Source organism: Pleurodeles waltl, chromosome 9 (genome assembly GCF_031143425.1).
Source record: "Pleurodeles waltl isolate 20211129_DDA chromosome 9, aPleWal1.hap1.20221129, whole genome shotgun sequence".
Classification (NCBI taxonomy): Eukaryota; Metazoa; Chordata; class Amphibia; order Caudata; family Salamandridae; genus Pleurodeles; species Pleurodeles waltl.
Genome location: NC_090448.1, coordinates 233067224 through 233090023, shown reverse-complemented (window position 1 = coordinate 233090023; position 22800 = coordinate 233067224). Strand labels below are relative to the sequence as shown.

The 22800-nt window shown below is 45.9% G+C and overlaps 1 protein-coding gene across 2 annotated transcripts in view; it reads left to right on the top strand.

Moving 5' to 3' along the window:
- Positions 1–22800, top strand: part of HDAC11 (histone deacetylase 11) — a 214680-nt gene that overhangs the window by 177805 nt on the left and 14075 nt on the right. For both annotated transcript variants that reach the window (XM_069206617.1, XM_069206616.1), the window contains one exon: positions 5434–5612. In XM_069206617.1, coding sequence (XP_069062718.1) covers positions 5434–5612 — 179 coding nt within the window. The remainder of the gene's footprint in view (positions 1–5433; positions 5613–22800) is intronic.

The window sequence follows — 22800 nt, the reverse complement described above, 5'->3', positions numbered from 1 at the left end:
TGGTCGCTGGTGCTTGAATTTGCCTGTATGTACAGTGGTACTGGTGGACCTACAGTGATAGGTAGAGATATCGCATCTGGATTCTGTCTGTTCCCCGAATTATGTGGCATATTAATCCCCACATTGTGGTTCATCATTGCTGGCATACCTAACTGGCTTTCTACTACTCGCACTTCTTGTGTCTGCTGTGGGGGCATCGAGAACTGTGTTGATTCAGCTTGAATCAATGTCGGTCTTTGATAGTTTTGTCCTCCCTGCGCCATTGAATCGGAAGTCATTCCCACATTATGCTCATCACAACAATGCCTTTGAACCTGTGGCTGATAGTTATCAGCAGGTTTCAATGTTGGCACGTCTGGGTACATCCTCTGAACCCGTGGTATCCGTGGTGAGAAAGGCATGTCGGAACTGCTCGGCCTCTGAGATCTTCTCAAATTTGGCGTCACATTACCCTGTATTGGTTCTGGAGGGGCAGTACTAATGCTTGAGCCTTTTTCGCTTTCCACATATGGTGGTGGGCGATCATTCAGTAATTGTATAATGAACTCCTCATCATCTGACTCGTCTCCCCTTTTCGAGTTTCTATTGCTCTCTCCCTCCCTGGACTGACTCCTGTTTGTCTTACAGGTGGCTTTCCTTCCTTCCGTCTCCTCTTCCTCGGCAATCGCTGGAAACAATTTAATTCCCTGCAATACGTCTGATCTCCAAACCTTTTGTGTGCTGTCCCATCTAGCATCCGCTAGGGTCTTTTCTACTTTCCTTATTCTTGTCTCAAATTTCTTTTGTTGTTGATTTCTAGCTATTAGCTCCCAAATTGCCAATGCCTCAAACTGTGCTGGCCTTGGGGGTACTTTCATGTCGTATAGCGCAAACCTCAGATTTTCTAAAACCCTTAGGTTAAACGACCCGTGGATAGGGAACGCTACACTTCCATGTTTTTCTGTTAATTTGCACCATTGCTTTAGCCAAAGACACGGCGCTACACCCTTTTCTTCAATGACGATGTAAGCTGGTGTACCCTCAGGCGGTGTTTCTTCTCCTACATTGGCTTTAATATAAACATCTCCCCTCATGGCACTCTTGAATGCTGTGAAAAATTTCATCTTTCCGTCTTTTGTTTTTCTAAAAATATGTAATCAATAAGTGACTTTAATTCCCGGAATACTCTTCGCTTGCCTTTCCCCTCCCAATTGCGCTTCACGAACTGCGTCCAATCCGTGCGCGACCCTTCTCACCAACCGACCTATACCAGCGCGGCTCCTAGTGATTTCACACTCACACACTGCGGCTGACAAAGTCCTGCGGCTTGTCCTCTTTTCATTCGGCTTCACTCATAAACTAATTTCTGCAATATAACGCGAGCACTTAACCAAAAGAATAAAACAGATCTGTCGGTTTACTACAGGAAAGGTAATACAATCGCTTCAGAAACCTTAGGGATTTTTCACTAGCCTCGGCAGTTATTCAATCTTTCTCGGTTTCCCACTTTCGCAAGCAAAATTTGACCCGCAAACTTTACTCTCAACTGATCAATGAACTATTCTAGTGCACTTTAGAATTCGTCAAATCTCAAAGTCTAAGTTTTCTTTTACTCTGCAACATTCATACCGGCTTGTTGACCACGCCTGATCAACCTATTAAACCGACCAGATCACAACATCAAACAAGTGTCACATACACTTTTCAACATACTCCGGAGTCTCTTGACCTCGCAGGGCCCGTCTCAACATCAACAACCACGTGGACAATTTTTCTGCTCAAAGCGCTACACACACATGAAGTTCGACGACTTCCCTACTCTCACACCTTTGGAGGAACACTCCTCTAATATCTTTTAACTCCTTAAATCCTCACAGACTTCTCAATTAATCTGCGGCGATAAGCTGTGCAAGCGCGAAACCCTAACTTCACTCATACCGTCACTAGAAATGCTGAGACCATTCTCATACCTTCATGTTCCTCATTCGCAAGCTCCGAGATCCCGGGAAAGTCATTGGGGACTTAGGGCATCATCATCTCTCCGACTTGTTTTATCAAAGAAAATTCTAACCTGACTCTGTCTATTGTTCGGATGGGGTCCCAAAGGGCTAAACCATCAATCTCTGCTACCATCTACTGATAACGCGTCCAGCCCTGATAAATTACCTGTACCTGGACACGTTGGAGGTCGGTGAATCTTTTAACCGAGTCGGGCTCTCCTCATCCTCAATAGTCAAGTCACTCAGATCAATAATCAATAACTGTTGCAATCGGTAGTCAGTACTCAATTAATAGATCAATGCAACACATCAGAAATCAATAGCAGTTGGTATTTCGGCGCACCATGACCTTTCAGTCATGAATAACCACACCAGTTTATTAAAAGTTAGTGAATTTATTTCCCTATATTAACAAAGCTAGCACGATATATATATGTCTCAAAACCAATTGATATATGTATATGAACATTACTAGCTGTCCATAACGGCGGAAGAAACGCAATCTACGCAAAATCTGAATAATGATACACTCTGTTATAGCAATGCAAATCACCAATGTGACTAACTGTATTTGACTAATTGCGTACATTCGGTCAGCATAACAAGATTTCAATTCTTCATGATACATTGAATGAATACCTCGACTAACCTCTAATTACCATTGGCATGTGGGACTTCATGCAAAACGAATTTAGTCAACACAAATTTGGAAAACTTCTAGCTGGGATCCTATCAAAATAGCAGTTGGTACCTAAAAGGAAAAACACAATGCATAATACATTTATCCTTTCATATTTACCAAATACAATCAGCATTCAAGAAAAGTCTTCGTCCTTCAGGTACCGGTTGATCAGCATGGGGCAAATTTCAAAGGGGCAAAGTTAAGGGCAAGTTTCCTTGCAGCGGCAGGGAGAATAGGGCAAAGTTACTGCATGGGCAAGACGGGGGCAAATCAAAGTTAAAGTCTCTAGGGTGAGAATTGTCAAAGTCTCTTTCTCTCAGATAGAGAAAAGGGCATCAGGGTATCGTCCAAAATGGAGTCTGGCATCAGGCTTCAAACTGGCATCGAGGAAAATGGCTGACTTCTCTTTGTCTGGTAGGTTTAAGTAAGAAACATTCCAAATTCTGTAGGGTCTTCCATTGGAGGGTTCATAGGTTGGCTTCAAATTGTCCAATCAAAAATTGTCCTTTACTAGCGCCCATTTATGCATACACTTTCCTTGGCGCCTTGGAACACAAATTGTATCATGGTTTGCCAATTATTTTACTATCTGTACCTCCATTGTCCGCACCTGCAGAGACTGACCTTGTATCAAAGGGGATGTAACCGGCCTAGCACGAAACCTTGGAGATAAGTGCACCAGCCAGTTTCTACTGGAAAAATACAACTTCAAGCAAGAATATTTGTTTCATTAGTTCAAGAAAAAAAAGAATCACGCAGTTAGAATTTGAAACCAGGCAACTAGGCCAAAGCCTGTACTAAATTTAAGCTAAGCAAAACAGTTTTCAAACAAGAAATCATGGCATACATTTGCAATTATGACGGATTAGTACAATTTTAATACTTCATGATTAATAAAGCTCGTTTATAATGATGGCGAACTACCCCGAGGGCACAATTTCCCTCGTACATTATTTCTTTTACTAAAATCACACTTCATTATGTGTTTTCGATTACACGGTATACATGAATATATGTCGGACCTTCTTTTTCTGCGTCATCACATCTCAAGCCCTTTTTGAGACACACTCGCCCGTGCGGGGTTATTTTTGAAGCACCCAAGGTACTTTTTCACGCTAACAGTGTTAGTGTGTGTTTAAAATTACATGAAGACTCTTTTTGCATTTTTAGTGATAACTTGACTTGTGTATTTTGGATTGTTTTCATTTTGGTCTTGTTTTGTTTAGATAAATATTCTCTATTTTTCTAAACCTGTGTTATGTCATTTTGTAGTGTTTTCATTAAATTACTGTGTGTGTTGATACAAATACTTTACAGCTAGTACTCTGAAGTTAAGCCTACTGCTCGTGCCAAGCTACCAAGTGGGTAAGCAGGGGTTAGCTGAGGGTGATTCTCTTTTACCCTGAATAGAGTGAGGGTCCTTGCTTGGACAGGGGGTAACCTGACTGCCAACCATTTCTAACAGTCAGTCTTGTTAAACCCCAGGTGGCAGCCTCTCAGACCTCGCCCGTCCCTCTGGGCACACTTCAATTGGAGGACCAAAGTGACGGTCAGCAGTCAGTGCTCAATTGGTAGTTTCTTAGAAGTGCTGCTCTGCACTTCATGACGCCAGGAAAGGCACCCATGTCATAGGAGTGAACTTGTCATTCCTTTGTCCTGACCAGACTTGCACCTGAGCGCTAAAAAGTCCCAAGCACGTATCATAATACTACTTGCGCTCATTTTATGTGGAAGTGCCAAAATCTCCTAATACGAAGCAAATCGTCATACAAAGGGCAGGACATGGGAGGTTCAAGGGTTGTTCAAAATCTCTTGTTACCTGAAAGTGAAGAAAGGTCGACAGTACAAGACCTTTGGATCTATTAATTAAAACAAAAGAGCTGTAGCTTGCCTTTTTTCTTGGTGTGCCTCTGCTTGGTTCATAGGCGCTGGAAGTAGCGGTGCCAAGGGTGCAGTAGCACTCCTAAAATAACCATGCTAGAGTTCAGGTGGTGAATGAGCAGTAAATATTACTTTTAATTTTTTATTGGCTTATCACATTTGCAGTGCTTCGAAGACAGACGTCATATGTCAGGCTATGTCTCCTGACAAATTGCTACGTGTTCCTTTAAACTTAGAGAATGGTGTTTTCTTTTCTTTCTCTGACCGCAAAGTCGGAGGATTTTATTATGTGAACTATGTGACAATTTTTCTAACATAACAAAATGTGAATACCTATAAATAAACTGTACACACACTTCAGAATATATCAGCAGTTAGGAAAGCACAATAAGTTGAATGGGATGGGATCAAAACAAATCAAGGCACTTTACTTGGTGATGTGCAGATGATAAATATTCACTGAAACTTCATTTTCACACATTATCGTTTGTGTGCTATATGGTTTTATCAGTAAACTTGTACATCTGTAAACAATTAGTGGCCTTTTTAAAGGAATGGGTGTTGTTTGTAAATGACAATGCACTACCACCCTGTGCATTAGTTAGGTATTTGCAACATCGTGCACCAAAATGCACCGCAAGGTAATACCTTACCTTACCACTCTTTTGCTGAATGAGAAATGATGTTTGTTCATAAGCTTTCATGAGCATATAGCAGGAGTGAATCCTACTGCAAGTGTTTGTGTTTTTTTGTATCTATTGGGCTTCTGTAGTATTAGAAGCAACCGTTTCGAAGCGCTTGGCTTTGCCGTTCTTTAATTTCCCAGATCAAACGTTCTTCTAAACTTGTGCTGCAAACCCCTTAAATAGAACTTTTTACATTTTTTTCTAGGGGCGATAAAACGAAAGATTGAGTTAGACTGGGGTACAGAAGACGAGGAATACCTCCACAAAGTGAAAACACAGATGGAAGGTGCATTAAATGAGATGAAACCAGACATCATTGTTTACAATGCTGGGACTGATATACTGGAAGGGGATCCGCTTGGAGGCCTTTCGATATCACCACAGGTCAGTAAAACCCTTCAAGAGACTTCCTGTGCGGTGAAATCGTACTAAGCGAGAAGCACACTCCACTTAAAATACATTGTTATTTTCGGTGTTCTTTCGCTGCATACCGCTGTAGGCTGGAAGACTGACCAAGCATGTACGGATCAGGACCCATCAAAATGGTAAAAATAATGGGTGATGTGAATTACCGAATGCAATATATTCTGTTTACAGGGCAGCGTAACCGAGTGACAAACGCTTTCCACGCCACCGAATTATGTAATGCTTTATAAAAACAGAGGTGCAAAATAAAGCTGTCGACTTTCCCTCATCTACGAAGACACTTCACATCACTGATCTAGTAGATCTAGTAGATCTTGTTCTTATTCACACTCTGAAGACATTGCCACCACACACTGGATTTATCTCTGGGAGTGGGACCACAAGGTATTTGAACCTCCCTTTTTACAATGAGTGCAGGTTTGGAATTGGAAAAAAAAAGTGCTCGGAGAACGCATAAATTAGGGATGAAGGTGTGGCAGAGGAAGGGGTGGAGTCGAGAGGGGCAGAGTCAAGAAAAGCAGTTTGACAAATGTGACAGTAAATCGGTTCTGGTATATTTAATTGGTCACAAAGAGGCTACATTTAAAAACATCTTATTGGTTAAGGGATCTGCTGCAATTTGTGCACAGCAGATTTCAGAGGACAGTCTTGCTGGAGAGATCTGTGTTTTGTCTTGTCACAGTTTTGACTCATAAAGTAGCATTGAGGATTAATGTGCCTGCTGCAAAGCACATCCTGTATCATGCACATCATAGGTTTCTATTTTAAAAAAATAGTGAGTTACTGCTTTAGACCCTTGTGTTACTTTCCGTTCATAAATTTCACTCCATCTAATACAGCACAGTGAGGTATGAACTGAAATTGAGGAGTTGCATGCAAACTGCAAGTCATTGGATTATATCCTTATTGCTTTTTTTCTCAGTCTGTTATTATCTTAAGTTTGCAAAGAAGAGTTCCTTTGGGTAGTAAGAACATTCTTTTCAGCACAGACAACCCCAGTCACTACATTACGTTTTAAATCCTGACTTTGTGTTTTACATGCCAGGCATTGTTAACTCATAAATAATATAGTATAATCAAAATGTGACTCCTACACCATGTAACCCTCATTGTGTTCTGTAGCATTTCTTGTACATTGATTTACACACTTAACATGATTTATTGTCTCTGTGTGTGTGACACCCTACACCGGGATGAGTAGCGCTATAAAGGAATTAAACACAAATACATTAAAGAAATTACATTCAAATCGTTATTTGTTTAATTACTCTTACACTCAGATTCACCTGTCAATCATATAGTAGCTGCACATCTTAAGCTTAGGAGGTCTGAACAAAGTCAAATCCTGCCCCCAAATCCTAGTTGCTCTAAAGTATGTGTGGAGTAATAAGCTATGTCATTTTGTTTCCTTCCATTGCATTAGCTTATAGATGTTAAGTTCCAAATGACTCCCAGCCATGATGATACTTGAACAAAAGAAAGGCTGATGGCCATTTAAAACATGCCTTTGGTTTGAGCCCCACTGAAAATAAAAATTAGAAAGCCTCCTCGCCGCCTAGAGGTTGCTGCTCCAAACAGAAAGCAGACACTGTGCAGTGCTGCTGAATTGTGTCCTGTTGCTGGAAAATTACATCAGAAGAATTCAGCATATTGCACTCGGTCAGCCTGATCCCAGATCTGGCTTAGATATAGCTGCCAGAGTGGAGATCCGGTATGACATCTAACATTTCCTTCACTGAATAAATGAATGAAAGCATCTCCCTTCCTTGTATGGTTAATAGTTTAATTTCACCCCACTGATGAGGCCTACCTAAGCTGAAAGTGTTCTGGAGGTGCTAGTGTTCCTTTTCAACTTGCCTTGGCATTTCCGGATGGACTGTACCTGTTGGAGCAGGAGCAAGACTGATTTGCTCATGATTGCTTCCCATCGGAAGAGGTGCAGTGGTCAAAAAAATGATGATCTGCAAAGCTGCCTGACTAATGGCTAGCTTCCGAGAGTTTGGCAAAGGTTCCCCCCATCACGTTGTGTTTTTTCAAATATGGTTCTGATAAAAACCATGGGAAAACTAGTTTTTGTGCAATCAGCCAAGGGCCTCACTGACACTTTCTTGTTATATAGTTGATTAAGGTTTTGCTTAGGCCTTAATTCATTCCAGACACCAGATTGAGCCAGGTGTTAAACATCAACAAATGTGAAAATACATATTGCAAACCGATTTCCACTGAAATTCACAAATCATCTGAAACAAACTACAGTGTGCAAAACAGTGTACAGGTTAGGCACCAGAACACTGCACACGTCACAAAGATAAAAATAAGAGTAATGCCCTTCCAGTGATTCTCAGAAACACTGCTATAAATCATCATTTAAATCCATCGGTGCCACTGAACAGGCCAAGATTAAATTCATAGAGACCAGATATTGGTCCACACACACACAAACAGGAGAAATACATGTGAGTTCACCATTAGGGAATATCTGCCGGAGGGAGATCAAAGACAAGCACTCAAGGCACACATGGACCAAGTATCACCTTGAGCAGCACATACAGGCAGGCTGAAATGGAAGGAGACATCCAGCACATGGGATAATGAGCCCATATTCTCTGCTCTGTGTCGATTGAGAAGTTTTACCAAACCTTGTTTAACAGTGTCCCAAATGCTGGAAATTACCCATGGCACTCCTCTAGTAGAAACCTATGCTCAATCACTCAGGAGTTATTGGCTATTCTATGCTTCTTACAGTTGGCTGGTATACCTTTGTTTAATCCACTTCTTTGACATTAAATTGTGATCAAGCTGCTTAGACCTTAATTAAAAAAAGAAAGCGTTCTTATTCAGCAAGTTCCAGCTCCACCCATGAGCAAGGGACAGTAAAGAAAGCAAGGAACTGTAAAACACTTGGATATCTTTATGGTTGAAGCTCTATAAGTACAACAAACTCACTGGACTGAACTGCAAGATTGTCCTATACCTTCTGGTCATTATGCAAACCCTTTACCAGCAAGCAATGTCTTATGCCATCATTAACTTTCTTCCTCCATTATGAGAGATGTATTGGGCTAGAGCAGCTGTTGTGTAACCCATCTGACAATGTTAGGATCCCAAAATATGAGACCGATCCCCAGGAAAAGACTGGACCAGAATCCACCCATCAGTGATTCCAATCTGCACCACACTCCAAAGTTGCTGTCGCAATAGGGCAGTCCTAAATTCATCCTACAAACTGGTTAGGGATTGACTAACACAATAAATTGCCTCTGTGCAACTGTTAACACTATTCAACACCCTCAAAAACAGGGCCCTTTAAAGTGTGACCCTGCTTGCCTGGGGCAGGTCTTCATGCAGCTGCCAAATCTCATAATTCTGGACACCTGTACCACTTCCCCTAAGCGGACCTCACATCATATATAAAATGGTAAACTGAATCCACATACCTTGACCAAGTCATCAGGGGGCCTTCTGTGAGATTTACTACTGCTGCTATACATGATGTGGAGTCACAGCACAGGAGGATGCAACGCACACAAAGGACAGTACTACATAGGACACCGCCAGAGACAACAGCACTTTATCTGTGAGCTAGAAATGTCTGTCCTCAAGAATGTTGTCAGAAGAAAAAGCCAAAAGCAGGGAGGCTAGATGTCCAGTTTAACCAAATCCGAAATGGTCATCCTTGAAAATAAAATATGTCCACACTGAACTACCTACCTTTCAAGCAATGCCCAGTGAATCCTGAAGAATTAGAGTCATTTGCAGGTGTTTTTGTCCACAGCTAAAATTCCACCGGTAAAGATCAAATATTCTCCAGATCAAACTGCTAGTCAGATGGCACCTAGTTAGGAGATACACCGGAATGCCCGCCATAGACTGCACTCCAAAATTACAGTGATATGGCATTTTATGTATCATTAGTGGCGCCTTGATTGATGCAGAGGAATTCAAATCATATTAGAAGGGTCACCACAGCTGATACGAATGAACAAGATGAGCCCATCTTGGAATAAAGGATAAAAGACATGTTCATTCCCACTCCCAAGGGAGGAGACATCTAGGTTGAAAGAGACATATTAACATTGGCGCTGCCTTCAACCATATCAGCTACTACATATTAGCTGTGAAAAACCTTCTGTAGTAGGTTCCCCTGCCACAGTCCCAAGCCACCACAGAACCTCCCCCCTCAGGAAACACCACCACAGCACCCACCCAGTGGGCCCATGCCACTGTCCACAGGACACGTCAATCAGCAGCGTGTCCACCACTACAGTGACCCCAGGCAACCCCACTAACCCAGGACGATCAGGGACCTGGGGTCAGTGGCAGTGGGCACACCGTTCAGGGAGGAGTGCTGTGCGATAGGGGGAGGACAGGCCCAGGGAACCGACCCTCCATGAGGCACTCTCCAACATCATGGGAGCATACCAACATTCCCAGGAGACCACGGGCACGGTACTGGCCAAGTTTCAGGAGACCCAGCGGCTGCAGGAGGGACACTACATGGGGATCAGGGAGGACCTCACCAACATCTACACCATCCTGGTCACCATAGCAGGGGTGCTGGCTGACATAGGCAAGACCATGAGGGAGGCAGTGGCACAACAAAGGGCCCCTGACACTAGCCAAATTGAGGAACAGTCCTCCACCTCCGCTGGCGCTAGTGGTCACCAGCACCCCACCCCCTGCAAAAGGAGAGCCACCCCGCAAACGGTCACTGCGATCCAGGCAGAAGACAGAGAACATTGGCAAGACCCCCGCCAGGAAATAGGACCTACTTGATAGTCACCCTGCAGTCCCACTCTGTTACCCTGTCCACCTTGAACTGCCTTTGCTCCACTTCCTATGCCCCCTTGGATAATGCACCTGTGATGCCATGAGACTGGACTCTACCATGGACCTTCCTCCACCATCACCCCAGCCCCTTGCACATACCCCTATACTTATTGGCACCTAAATAAACACCCTTGAAACAAATACCAATCTGGAGTCAGTCTGATGATTCACAAATGTATTATTACAACATCACCGACAAATATCAATGTAAATGTTCATTTGCTCATACCAATGTATGACAGTTGTTGGGCAGTAGTACATATAGCAGAAGGCAGAATGAGGTACCCAGATCTGAAAAACTGAAAGCCAAAGTGAACTGTCAGTGTCCATAGACAGAGGTGAAGAGGCAGACTTATACAATGTCCTACAGTATTCAGAAATGTGAGGAGCAGTTACAGTCTCTTACCTGTGTGTCACTGGAAGTACTGCATGATGATGTTCGTTCGGTTGTCAATATCTTCTTCCTCTGCCTCCTCTTTCTCACTGTCCACAGGCTCCACCGCTGCCACAAGACCATCATCAGGCCCATCTTCCAGCAGAAAAGGTACCTGGCTTCGCAGTGCCAGGTTGTGCAACATGCAGCATGCCACGATTATCTGGCACACCTTCTTCGGTGTGTAGTATAGGGAGCCACCTGTTAGATGGAGGCACCGGAAACTGGCCTTCAGGAGGCCAAACGTCCTCTCAATAATCCACCTAGTTCACCCATGTGCCTCATTGTAGCGTTCATCTGCTCTTGTCCTGGCATTCCTCACTGGGGTCAGTAGCCATGAGAGGTTGGGGTAACCAGAGTCACCTGCAAATGTCGAGGGATAACTGTTAGACACACACTAACCCTTAGGGACTACCCCATACCCAGACACCTACTTCTACTGTGTGGGGACCTTGGGCTCACCTTTTAGCCACACACGGTGCCTGTGGAGTTGGCCCATCACATAAGAGATACTGCTATTCCTCAAAATGTAGGCGTCATGCACAGAGCCAGGATACTTGGCATTCACATGAGAGATGTACTGGTCCGCCAAACACACCATCTGCACATTCATCGAATGGTAGCTTTTTCAATTTCTGTACACTTGTTCATTTCTGCAGGGGGGGACAGAGGCCACATGTGTACCAATCAATTCCACCAATGATGTTGGGGATATGTCCCAGGGCACAAAAGTCAGCTTTCACTGTGGGTAAATCCTCCACCTGGGGAAACACGATGTAGCTGCGCATGTATTTCAGCAGGGCAGACAACACTCTGCTCAACACGTTAGAAAACATTGGCTGAGACATCCCAGATGCCATGGCCATTCTAGTTTGAGGAAATGGAGCACTGACAGGTCCTGCACTAGAGGGGGTATTGCTGTGGGATGGCTGATAGCTGACATCAGGTCTGGCTCCAATTGGGCACACAGGTCTCGGATTGTGGCACGATCAATTCTGTAGGTGATAATGATGTGTCTGTCTTCCATTGTCGACAGGTCCACCAGGGGTCTGTACACCGGAGGATGACGCCATCTCATCATCTGCCCCAGCGGATGTGCCCTTTGGAGGAGAATGGTGAGCAGAGGGTCATGTACCACATGGGTTGCACAAGTGTGTTTGCAGTAACGTGAGTAAATCCGTGTGTGACGCAGTTAGGTGCCATGCCTGACTTGTGAGGAGGGACAAGGGGAAATGAGGTAACTGCGCTGGCGTTGTGCAGCGTTGCGGTAGGCGGTTGAAGACTGCCGCGCAATCCAGATTTGGTTATCATTGGGCCCTATGGGTTCCAGGAGCCAATGACGATGTACGCCGGTGGTGACGGTACGCACCGCCACGGACGCGACCTCCATTTTCTATATGTTCACTCACTTGATACCTGACCGTCAACAGGAGAGGACCTACACTGCAGGTGCTGCTGTGACCTGAGTCTGGAAGCGACAATGACTACAGTGTCTGGGGAAAGGGCGCCTGCCTTCACTGCGGAGGAGTTGGACAAACTGGTGGTTCGGGTCTTCCCCCAGTACATGCTACTCTACGGTCCTCCAGACAAACAGGTGAGTACACTGTGAGCATGATGCGTGGGCAGTGCCTATTTGGAGTGCTGTGGATGGAAGATACATGTGGGGGGGGCTGAGGCCTGCATGTGAGGATGGTGAGTGTATGTGCGTCAGGGCATGGGTGGGAACTGGTGGGCTATGAGTCTGACGGTCCGGACGGGTGAGTAATTTCCTTTCCTCCTGTACCTTTCCTCTAAGTCAGCGCCCACCAGAAGAAGGGTATTTGGCATGCCATCGCCAAGGAAGTGCGGACCCTGGGGGTCTATCATAGACGGAGGAGCAAGAAGACGGCGGAGGCCCAGCTGGGGCTGGCCTACCAACATGGAAGGGGTGCCTGTCGCCCCCCTGATGTTCCGAATCCTGGAGGTGTCATATCCGGAGTTGGATGAGCACTTGAGGCCATCACAGCAGCCACAAGGGGGTGAGTACAGTGTCATTAAGCTGACTTTGTGCGCTTTACGAAGTGTCTGGGTCTGGATGTGGGTTCCCCTAGGCCAGGGGGAACTTGGTAGGATAGGTCCCTTGTTGGGCAGGCTCTGAGGCACTCCAACCCCAATATTTTTAGTGGGCATCTACAACTGGGCAGGCTTCTGTGGGTTCAAGGTGTGCAGCAAATGGTGTTAGGCATTGTACTCCATGGACTGGTGAATTTCCTACTAACTGCTAGTGCATGGCCTAGTGCATAGGGCTGCTCCCTGTGTGTTGTGTCCGCCAACGGTAGTGGTGTTGCTGGCATTGACCATGTGTGTTTTCTGTCTTTCCCCCCTTCTTGTTTTGTCACCCTGTCCTTGTGTGCATTAGCATCATCTGGCGGAGGAGCAGAGGCACCGGCGACGGAGGGAGCTGCATCCCACATTGCCCTGGATGGTGAATCCACAGAGGGTGAAGGCACCAGTGGGATGGAGGGCGAGGGGAGCTCCACGACGGGGACAGGAGGGGAGACCAGCGACAGTGACTCCTCCTCTGATGGAAGCTCCCTGGCGGTGGCGGACACCTCTGTGCCCACCCCAACAACAGGTACAGCCGCCACCCCCCCCCCCCCACCAGCAGCCCCTCAGCGTGTTTCCCGTGCCCGCTCACCCAAGACGGTGGGCATCTCATCGCCCCAGGCACGTCAGGCCCTGCCCCAGTCAGCCCTGCTGCCCTCAGTGAGGAGGCTATTGACCTCCTGAGATCCCTCACTGTTGGGCAGTCAACCATTCGGAATGCCATCCAGGGTTTGGAGAGGCATTTGCAGCAAACAAATATATACCTGAAGGGCATTCATTCTGGCGTGGCGGCCCAACAGAGAGCATTTCGGGGTCTGGCCTCAGCACTGATGGCAGCCATTGTCCCTGTGTCCAGCCTCCCCCCTCCAACTTCCACTACCCAGACCCAATCCCTTCTACCTCAGCCAAGCACACCATCAGACGAGCATGCACACACATCAACACACCAAAGTGGCTCAGGCAAACATAAGCACCACACATCCCACAGGCACTCCCAAAAGAACCACATCCATGCACACATACCAACATCCACTTCCTCCACCTCCACCAGTCTCATCTCCACTCACACCTGCATGCACTACATCATCAGCCACTGCCTCCATCACCAGCACGCCCATCACTACACACCGCTCACGTGCAATCACCACCCCCACTACCATTCACACGTCCCCTGTGTCCTCTCCCAGTGTGTCTATAAGCCCTCCTCCCAAAGTACACAAATGCAGGCACACATCCACCTCACAACAGCCTCCAACCCATGCACCTCCACAAAAACTCAGCAGATGTACACCTCCTACAACCACTACCTCTTCCTCCACTTCCACACTCCCTCCATCTTCCTGTCCCAGTGTGTCAAAAAAACGTTTCCTAGCTAACTTTGACCTCTTCCCTACACCTCCCCCGTCCTTCCCCTAGGACCAGGATGTCTAGATCCCAGCCCAGCAACTCAGCCACCAAATCTGCATCCGCTGTGGTCCCTACTACTCCAGTACGGTCTAAGGGGACACCCGTCAGAGCTGCCAGTGTGCCTCCAACAGAAAAGAAGGACCACCCTATTCCTCCACATGCAAAGGTCAATAAGGGTCCGGCTTCCAGCAGGGGACAGTCACACCACCCACCCAGCAAGGCCTCGCCCAAACACAGAGTGGACAGTGCCAAAGTCCCTGCAGCAACTGTCAAGATGGGGAAGGGACACAAGCCAAAGGGCACATCACCTCTGGGCACGATGTCTCCTGGTGAGGGGCTGGTGACCACCATGTCATCAGGGATGGCAGCCACATGCACCACAGTCACCACCGCCGCTCCGACCGCCACCTGCACTGCCACCTGCACCGCCGCTGCCACAACATCAGTCTGCAGCATCCTCCCCAAGGATCAGCCATCCGAGGCTGCCGGAGACGGTATGGTGTCTCCACCCACCACAACAGTCACTTGCACCACGGCCAGCACTGGCAGCATCTCCGCCGCAGACACCTCCACCTGCACCACCATCAGCACTGCCACGTGCACAGCCGATGCCACTCTGTCGGACGTCAGCCCCATCCCCAGTGTGCAGCCGTCAGAGTCTGCAGGTGACGTCCTTGACCCTGGACACGCCACTTGAGACACCACCTCCAGTACTGACATGAACCGGCAATTGGCAACCTACGTCACCACAGGATGTCGTGTGGCTCTGCCTCCATGGAGTATCATGCTACCCGTTCCTGGTACATCTCGTGGCTAAGACACCCTGGTGAGACGAAGTGAACTGCCACACCCCAGGTGCTGCATCACTGGGAAAAAGCTCCCTCCAGAACCAGTGGAGAAAGGCATCCATTTGAGAGACTGTGGCTTTGCACTCCCCAGGACCAAGCAGGGGGCAGTGAACCCACTTGAGAGACTTGTGAGACTGTGGCTTTGCACTCCCCAGGACCAAGCAGTGGGCAGTGAACCCACTTGAGAGACTTGTGAGACTGGGGCTTTGCATTCCCCAGGACCAAGCAGTGGGCAATGAACCCACTTGAGAGACTTGTGAGACTGTGGCTTTGCACTCCCCAGGACCAGGCAGTGGGCATGGAGCCCCCTCGAGGAGCAGTGGTATCGTACCATCATCCGGCTGAGGTGCCCCCTCCCCTTCCCCCAGAGGTGCCTGTTTTTTTTCTCGACCTGATGCCCCTGCAGTGTTCTTTCCGTTTTGAGGCAGGTGTCATGTGTGGCCTTCGCCCGTGCTTTTTGGGACCACTGGTCCACGGACATTTCATGGGAACAGTATACGGACTTGTGTACTTGCTGTAAATATTTGTGTATACTGATTATTTGCTGTTCTCTTGATCTATCTGATTGTTCCAATATTATACTAGTTAAACTCATTTTGTTTGGTCCTTAGGTTCTTCCAGGGGTTGACGGGGTGTATCTGTGATGTTATTGGATATGTGTGTGTGTATGTTGTTGTGGGTGGGGGTGTTGCGTGTCGCGTGTGTGTTTCACTCTCTTTTCCCTCCTCACCTCCCCTGTGTGCTAGGTGCAGTACTCACCGTCGTGGTCGCCGCCTCCTTTCCACTTAGTGGTGTATTAATAGATACAGCAACATGGGTAGGATCTGCAATTCGGGGTCCATGGCGTGCTGGTTCTTTGTGGAGTGTCGAGAGGTGAGGTGGTTCCCCTTCGTTGTTCAATTTCCGCTGTGCTTTTGATGGCATTGGTACCGCCCTGGAAAAGCTGGCGGATTGGTGCCTTGTAATAGTGTGGGCGGTACATTGTCTTCCGCCTGTCTGTTGGCAGTTACCGCCGTGGCGGTCGGAGTGTTAAAGTGACTGTCTGTGTTGGCGGTTTCCGCCATGGTCGTGATTCCATTTTTTTTACCGCCGGCCTGTTGGCGGTATTACCGCCACTTTAACACCGACCGCCAGGGTTGTAATGAGGGCCTTTATCTTACATGCTTGCCATGAGTTGGCATGAAACAGAAAGCAGTAGAAGTGGGCAGGTTAACACAATAAGAGAAAAGTGACTCAGGAAGCTACTCAGATATACAAGTCTTTGACCACTCACACAAATGTGATAATCTTCAGTTTAGAAGTGTAATGTCACAGCCTAGCAATGATGTTTGAGATCCGTGACTTGGGGCCTCTGCAGCATGTTGGTGGATTTTTACCAGTAGTCTTCAGTGTATGTGTGATAGCGAAGATGTGATAATGATACCACAATGTAGAAATTGCAGAAACCTGGTAATAGATTTGCTCTCAGATCTGCTGAGTCTCAGATGGCTATGTGAAGATTAGTGAGAAACAAGAAGAGCTCCTGAAAGATGAAATCTCTCTCTGAACTCCGTGATAGTCCACAGGATAACTAATAGAATCCTGTGTTTGATGGTGTTGAAGGATCTTGAGATATCTATCAGGACTACCAAGCAGAGTCACATTGTCTATCATGAAATGGCTGTCATCCGAAGCTTATATAATTGGTACTTTGGTGCTGAAGCATTGTCTAAATCCTTATTGGCAGTCGTGAAGCATCTATCTTTTGTATTTGTTCACAGTAGCTTTCCAGTAATGTTTCTGCAGAATATTGGTGTATGATTGGTCAATAATGACTGTTTTGGGGCCATGATTGTGTTTTTAAGGTCGAGCCTGTGCTAGCATGTGCTTGCGCATGTGTATCGCTTGCAAGACTCTGTAGTAGTTAAAAAAGGGATCGGAGCCCCATCCATGCCACGTTAGTGTCTTTCACTGGTTCATGGGCTTGCCTTTTAAAATCTGCTTGCTCTCATTAGTGGAAGGCATGCATACGTCATGCCTTTTCCGGTGTTTAGCCCTCCTCGAGCGCAGCGACCAGGTTCTGAAAACATACAAGGCTCACTGTTTTCCATCTGGTTTGTGGACTACTTTTTCTCTTTTTTTCGCAGCGCAATCTCGCTTGGCAGAAGTCGAGTGCTTTGCATGACATCGACCCTGTTACATAGTTAATTGCACTTTTGCCGGTTATGTAGATAATTGCACTTTTGCCGATAGGTTTCACTACGAGTGAACTGTAGCAACACAATCGCACTCTTTTTTCCATTTAATGAGGCAAGAAAAGTCCGGTTGGGAGTTTACAACTGCTAATAGCTCTAACGCAGAGAAATGCGAGACCCGTTGCATTGCAAATGCTTGTTTCCAGTAGTGTGAGCATGTACCTAGATTTGTGCAAGCTTCAGAAGGCCCTCCGACTGGTGATTCAGTTTAAAAAAAATGCTTACGCTATTTTGTAGGCACATGCATGTGTTGTACGCGTGCCTACAAATTTACACCACCTATGCATCATTTCACCTTTTTAAATATTTCCTTTAGATGTGCTGTACAGAATTGTGGATGCTGTACAACATGGCTACAAATCCATTGGCAAAGTCAATAGGTCCCAAAGGCAAGATCTATTGGCTTGGCCAAAGCTTTGTTCAAAACTGTGATACTGCAGCAATCACGGTGGCTCCTGATTGGGTACTGGTCCACAAGCCTTGAAAGATTTCTTGGCATACCTTATGCCGTACCTTCTGGGACACAATTCTGGGCAGGAAGACCAGAACAGCCCTTTTATAGAGTTAGACATATTTTCAGGAGCTTATCTTCAGGTGGGTGCTTGAGGTATGACACCACCTTAAATAAACACATTCTTGCTTGGTAGTTGAAAATGGGGGCCCTGAGCTGTTTCCGGTATGTCTTTGTTGGATATTCTTGCCTAATTTCACTAAGAGGTGTTAACTTGTTCTGTTTTTTTTTTTATTAGGAGCTTATATATAGTGACCAGTTTACCCAAACAGTAGTAATTCTGCACTAATACAAGCACTCCCTAAATGGGTGCAAATGTTCTACTTTGTGGCACTCACAAACATTGGCAGTAGTAGCCTTGGAAAGCTGCGTCATCTCAGGTTTCCAGGCATACTAACAGCAATCAAACACCCAAAAGGTGATGGGGCGTATGCTTGCAAATGGTCTAACCACTGGCAATTGCTCAGAGTAGCATTGCAATCCATTGCTTTCCCCCAACTCTGCTACTCTAGACAGATGCCTAACTAATGTAAATCAGTATTGATACTGTCCACATGGCACCAATCTATCCCCAACCTTGGTCACCTCATACCTCCACTCAGTGGCCAACTGCTTTTTTGTTGGGAAATTTGAGATTCACCCCACCCCTCAAATCTCACTGACTAAGTTAGTCGCCTGGATATTTCCGGATGTATACAAAAAGTGATGGATAAAAATGCTTGAATTAATCTCAGCCCCTGGTAATTACTCAGGACCACATTCCAGTCCATTGCTATTTTGCACACCATGCCACCTCAGTTTGGACTCGGCTACATGCAACTCAGCCTTGAGCCTGCTCCAGTGGGAAAAGTCCAGCCCAAACTGCTAGACCAGATCCTTCCTGAACCAGAACACAAGAAACTTAGGGCCAGTTTTGCCCTAATTAGGGGTCATTAGCCAGATCTAGCTTTGCTCCAGTTACACAGTGTACACAGGATCCACTTCTGGACATACCGGTCCCACTTAGGCCTACACACTGAAGTATACAAAAACTGATGAATAGAATCCTTGATTTAACCTCAACCAATGGTAATTACTCGGGCTGCATCCCAGTCCATCATTATTTTGCACATTAGGCCACCTCAGTTTGAACCTGGCCTTATACAAATCACTTTTGACCCTTCTCCAGTGGAAACAGTCCAGTCCTCCCTGAACCTGCATATTTCCTATAACATGAGCTGCACCTTGTTGCATCTGAGTGGTGGCAAAGAAGGTGGGAACATACACTTTAGGTTTGGTTCTTAATGACAAAGTGCAGAGTCTGTTGTTTACTTAGATGGGTGGGAGCAGCACAAGCTGGCTCCAGAGAGGAACATAGGCTGGCCTCAGACTGCCACAGTCCTGGTACATGCTGTTTGCCTAAAGCACCACCGTTCCATTAACACCTCTGCTTCCCCAGTTTTCAATCGGCCCTCAATTCTCTACCCAAGAAGTGCAGCCTCAAAGAGGGCAGTGAGGCAGCATCACTGAGGCCTCCTTGTGAACACCACAGTGGGTGAAAACGAACAGGGCTTCTCGAGGAGAGTCTTGGATGACTTGCATTTGCATCTTATCCTGGAGAAGGAGCTACACAGTCGAGACCAGTACTGGTGTGAGCCCAGCAGTGGAGGAGAAGTCTATGGCTCCAAGCAATGGGCTGAAGATGTGAGTGAAAACAGATCAGGGCTGTTACACCGTTCTACTGGACCCCCATAGCCTACAGAACTGCCTGCTCCTCAAATATGACATGCACCTGCCTGTTCTTCAAGCTGGGCTCCTTTACAAGTTCACTCGTATGGAGCCACACATTGCAGCATGTCAGATCACTTGCATTAAAGAAGTGGTGTGCAAAGGAGGGGGGTTTAGGGGCATCGGTTTGGCATTGTTACATGACTCCATATTTTTGCGTTAGTGATCAGGCATTTAAGACCACAGAAAACCAAGTAGAACACAGTAGGAGAGAAAGTTAAAAGCTGAGTAAAAATCATTTTGATGGACATAAATAGAGTGACAACGTTCACACTGGTGAAAATATACCGGAAGTATTGCAGTGCACACTAAGGAAGTAACTGGGGTAGGTACAAAGGCATGGCCATATACTGTTGGGTAGGAGAACACTGTATAGTGATATCTTTAGGGACAGTGGCATGAAGAGATACTGTATGGTAATGGCCTTGGTGTACAATGGAGTCTTCAGCGATGAGTGCATGTAAATGTAAATTATGGGCCTTACTGAAAGGGCTTGGCTGTAGGTTACATGGTTGGGTGTTGCCATTTCCATTTTATTAATTTTGGTACATATATGTTCGATGGCATGTGTGGCTGTAGGTACACATGCTTTGCATAAGTCCACCATCTACTGTTGGGTCTAGAGTGTTGCAAGTTGTTTTTGTTCCAAGAATCTTTTCAAGTCACAGGATCGAGTGACTCCTCCTCTCGGTGATACTGCGCATGGGCATCGAGTCCTTTATTGGATTGTTTTTTCTCTGCCATCTGATTCAGACGTGTGTTCCTCTCGCTCCAGTTTCACCTCGGCTCAGTCAGCTCCCAACTGTTGTCTTCCATCTCTCCCTCAGCGACGGTATTGTACTCCGATCCGGTTTTCTTTATATTGTGAGGTCGGTCTGAATTTCTGCTTGGGAGCAACCTCACCTGTCTTGGGCCTACTCTTCCATGCAGCGTCAAACTATGCAGGGCTAATGAAACACACTCCATTTTGGTTTTGCCCTGAATGCCACTCTAAATTTGCCCCCACAACCAACATCTGGTGTATAATTTGTGTCTCTAGCCGGACCACAACAAACAGTTGCGACACATGCTGTTCCTTTCGGTCAAGATAATCACTCTGGGATCGAAGAACTTGTCGATTGGAAATGCTGTCCAAGACACAAGATGACACGCTGGATATCTTCGTTGAAGATCACATGCAGGAGGAGCCAGAACAAGAGGAGGCCTTCTCCCTCCAAGACTCAGAGTCAGATATACAATCCGACATCAAGAGCCAGCCAGTCACCTCCATGCAGGCTGTGAGTAGAATAACCCCTGCACCCCATACAAAGGCTTTAAAAAAGCCGCAGAAGCAGGTCACCGGACCGCCACTGCCTTCAGGTCATGGTCGGATCTGAAACTCTCCTTTGGGTGCCCCGCCTTCCGGCCTGGCACCGAAAACAGCCAAGATGTCTTCGGCATCGACCTTTAGCTCGACAGCATCTCATACAGCTTCAGGATCGAGCAAAGCCATCAGAACGAGCTCTTCAGCACTGAGCAAGAAATCCTCCACATCAGCTTCGAAGCTGAGAGCTTTGCACAGACCGAAGATTTCTGTACCGAAATTTCGGAACATAAGACTGTGCCACATAAAGATATTCATCTTCATTTAGCAGCTATAGTTGCATATCTCCAAAACAGACAACACAGCTCTTTATTCAGAATCCCAGTTATTAAAGCTTTCATGGAAGGTCTCAAAAGAGTCATTTTACCCGGGGTACATCTAGTACCATCCTGGAATCTTAATGTTGTTCTTACTAGGCACATTGGTCCACCTTTTGATCCAATGCATTCATGCCCTTTACAGTTCCTTTCATGGAAAGTGGCTTTCTTAGTAGCTATCAATTCCCTAAGACGTGTACGTGAACTCCAGGCTGTAACTTTAAAAGAACCATTCTTCCAAATACACAGGGATATAGTAGTTCTTCGAACAAACCCTAAATTCCTTCCAAAAATAGTTTCACAATTCCATATCAACCAATCTATTGAATGACCAGTCTTCTTTCCGTACCCAGACTCGCTTGCAGGAAGAACTCTTCACACACTAGATGTTAAAAGGGCTCTCATGTATTATATTGACAGAACCAAACAGGAAATCTAAATCTAAACAACTTTTTGTAGCATTTTCAATTCCTCATAAAGGCAACCCAATATCTAAAAATGGTATAGCCAGGTGGATAATCAAATGTATTCAGACTTGCTATGCTAAAGCCAAACAGCAGTTACCTGTTACACCCAAGGCACCGTCCACTAGAAAAAGGGTGCTTCAATGGCTTTTCTAGGTAACATCTCCATAGCAGATGTATGTAAAGCTGCTACTTGGTCTACACCACCTACATTTACTAAACACTATTGTGTAGATGAATTACTTACCCAGTAGACATCTGTTTGTGGTGTGTTGTGGGCTGCCTATGCCCAGGAGACTGAACTTGTAAGTGCTTTACTTACCTGAGAAACTAACCAATACTTACTTCCCCCAGGAACTGTTGATTTTTGCAGTGTCCACTTTTAAAATAGCTTATTGCCATTTTTGCCAAAACCTTGTACATTACTGTTTTACTTCAGAGTTCCATACTTACCTGTGTGAAGTACCTTACAATTTATGTACTTACCTAAATTCTAAATCTTGTGGTTCTAAATATTAAGAAAATAATATTTTTCTATATAAAAACCTATTGGCCTGGAGTTTAGGCTTTGAGTGTGTGTTCTCATTTATTGCCTGTGTGTGTACAACAAATGCTTAACACTACCCTCTGATAAGCCTACTGCTTGACCACACTACCACAAAATAGAGCATTAGTATTATCTAATTTTGCAACTATCAACCTCTAAGGGGAACCCTTGGACTCTGTGTACACTATCACTCACTTTGAGATAGTATATACAGAGCCAACTTCCTACAGCATTACTTCAAGTTGTGCGACAAGTGCAGCCTAACCCATATTTAAACAATCCAGGAACGGGAGAGAGAATTGTCTGTGTGCCATGAGTGCGGGTCTCAGCACTGTTGATG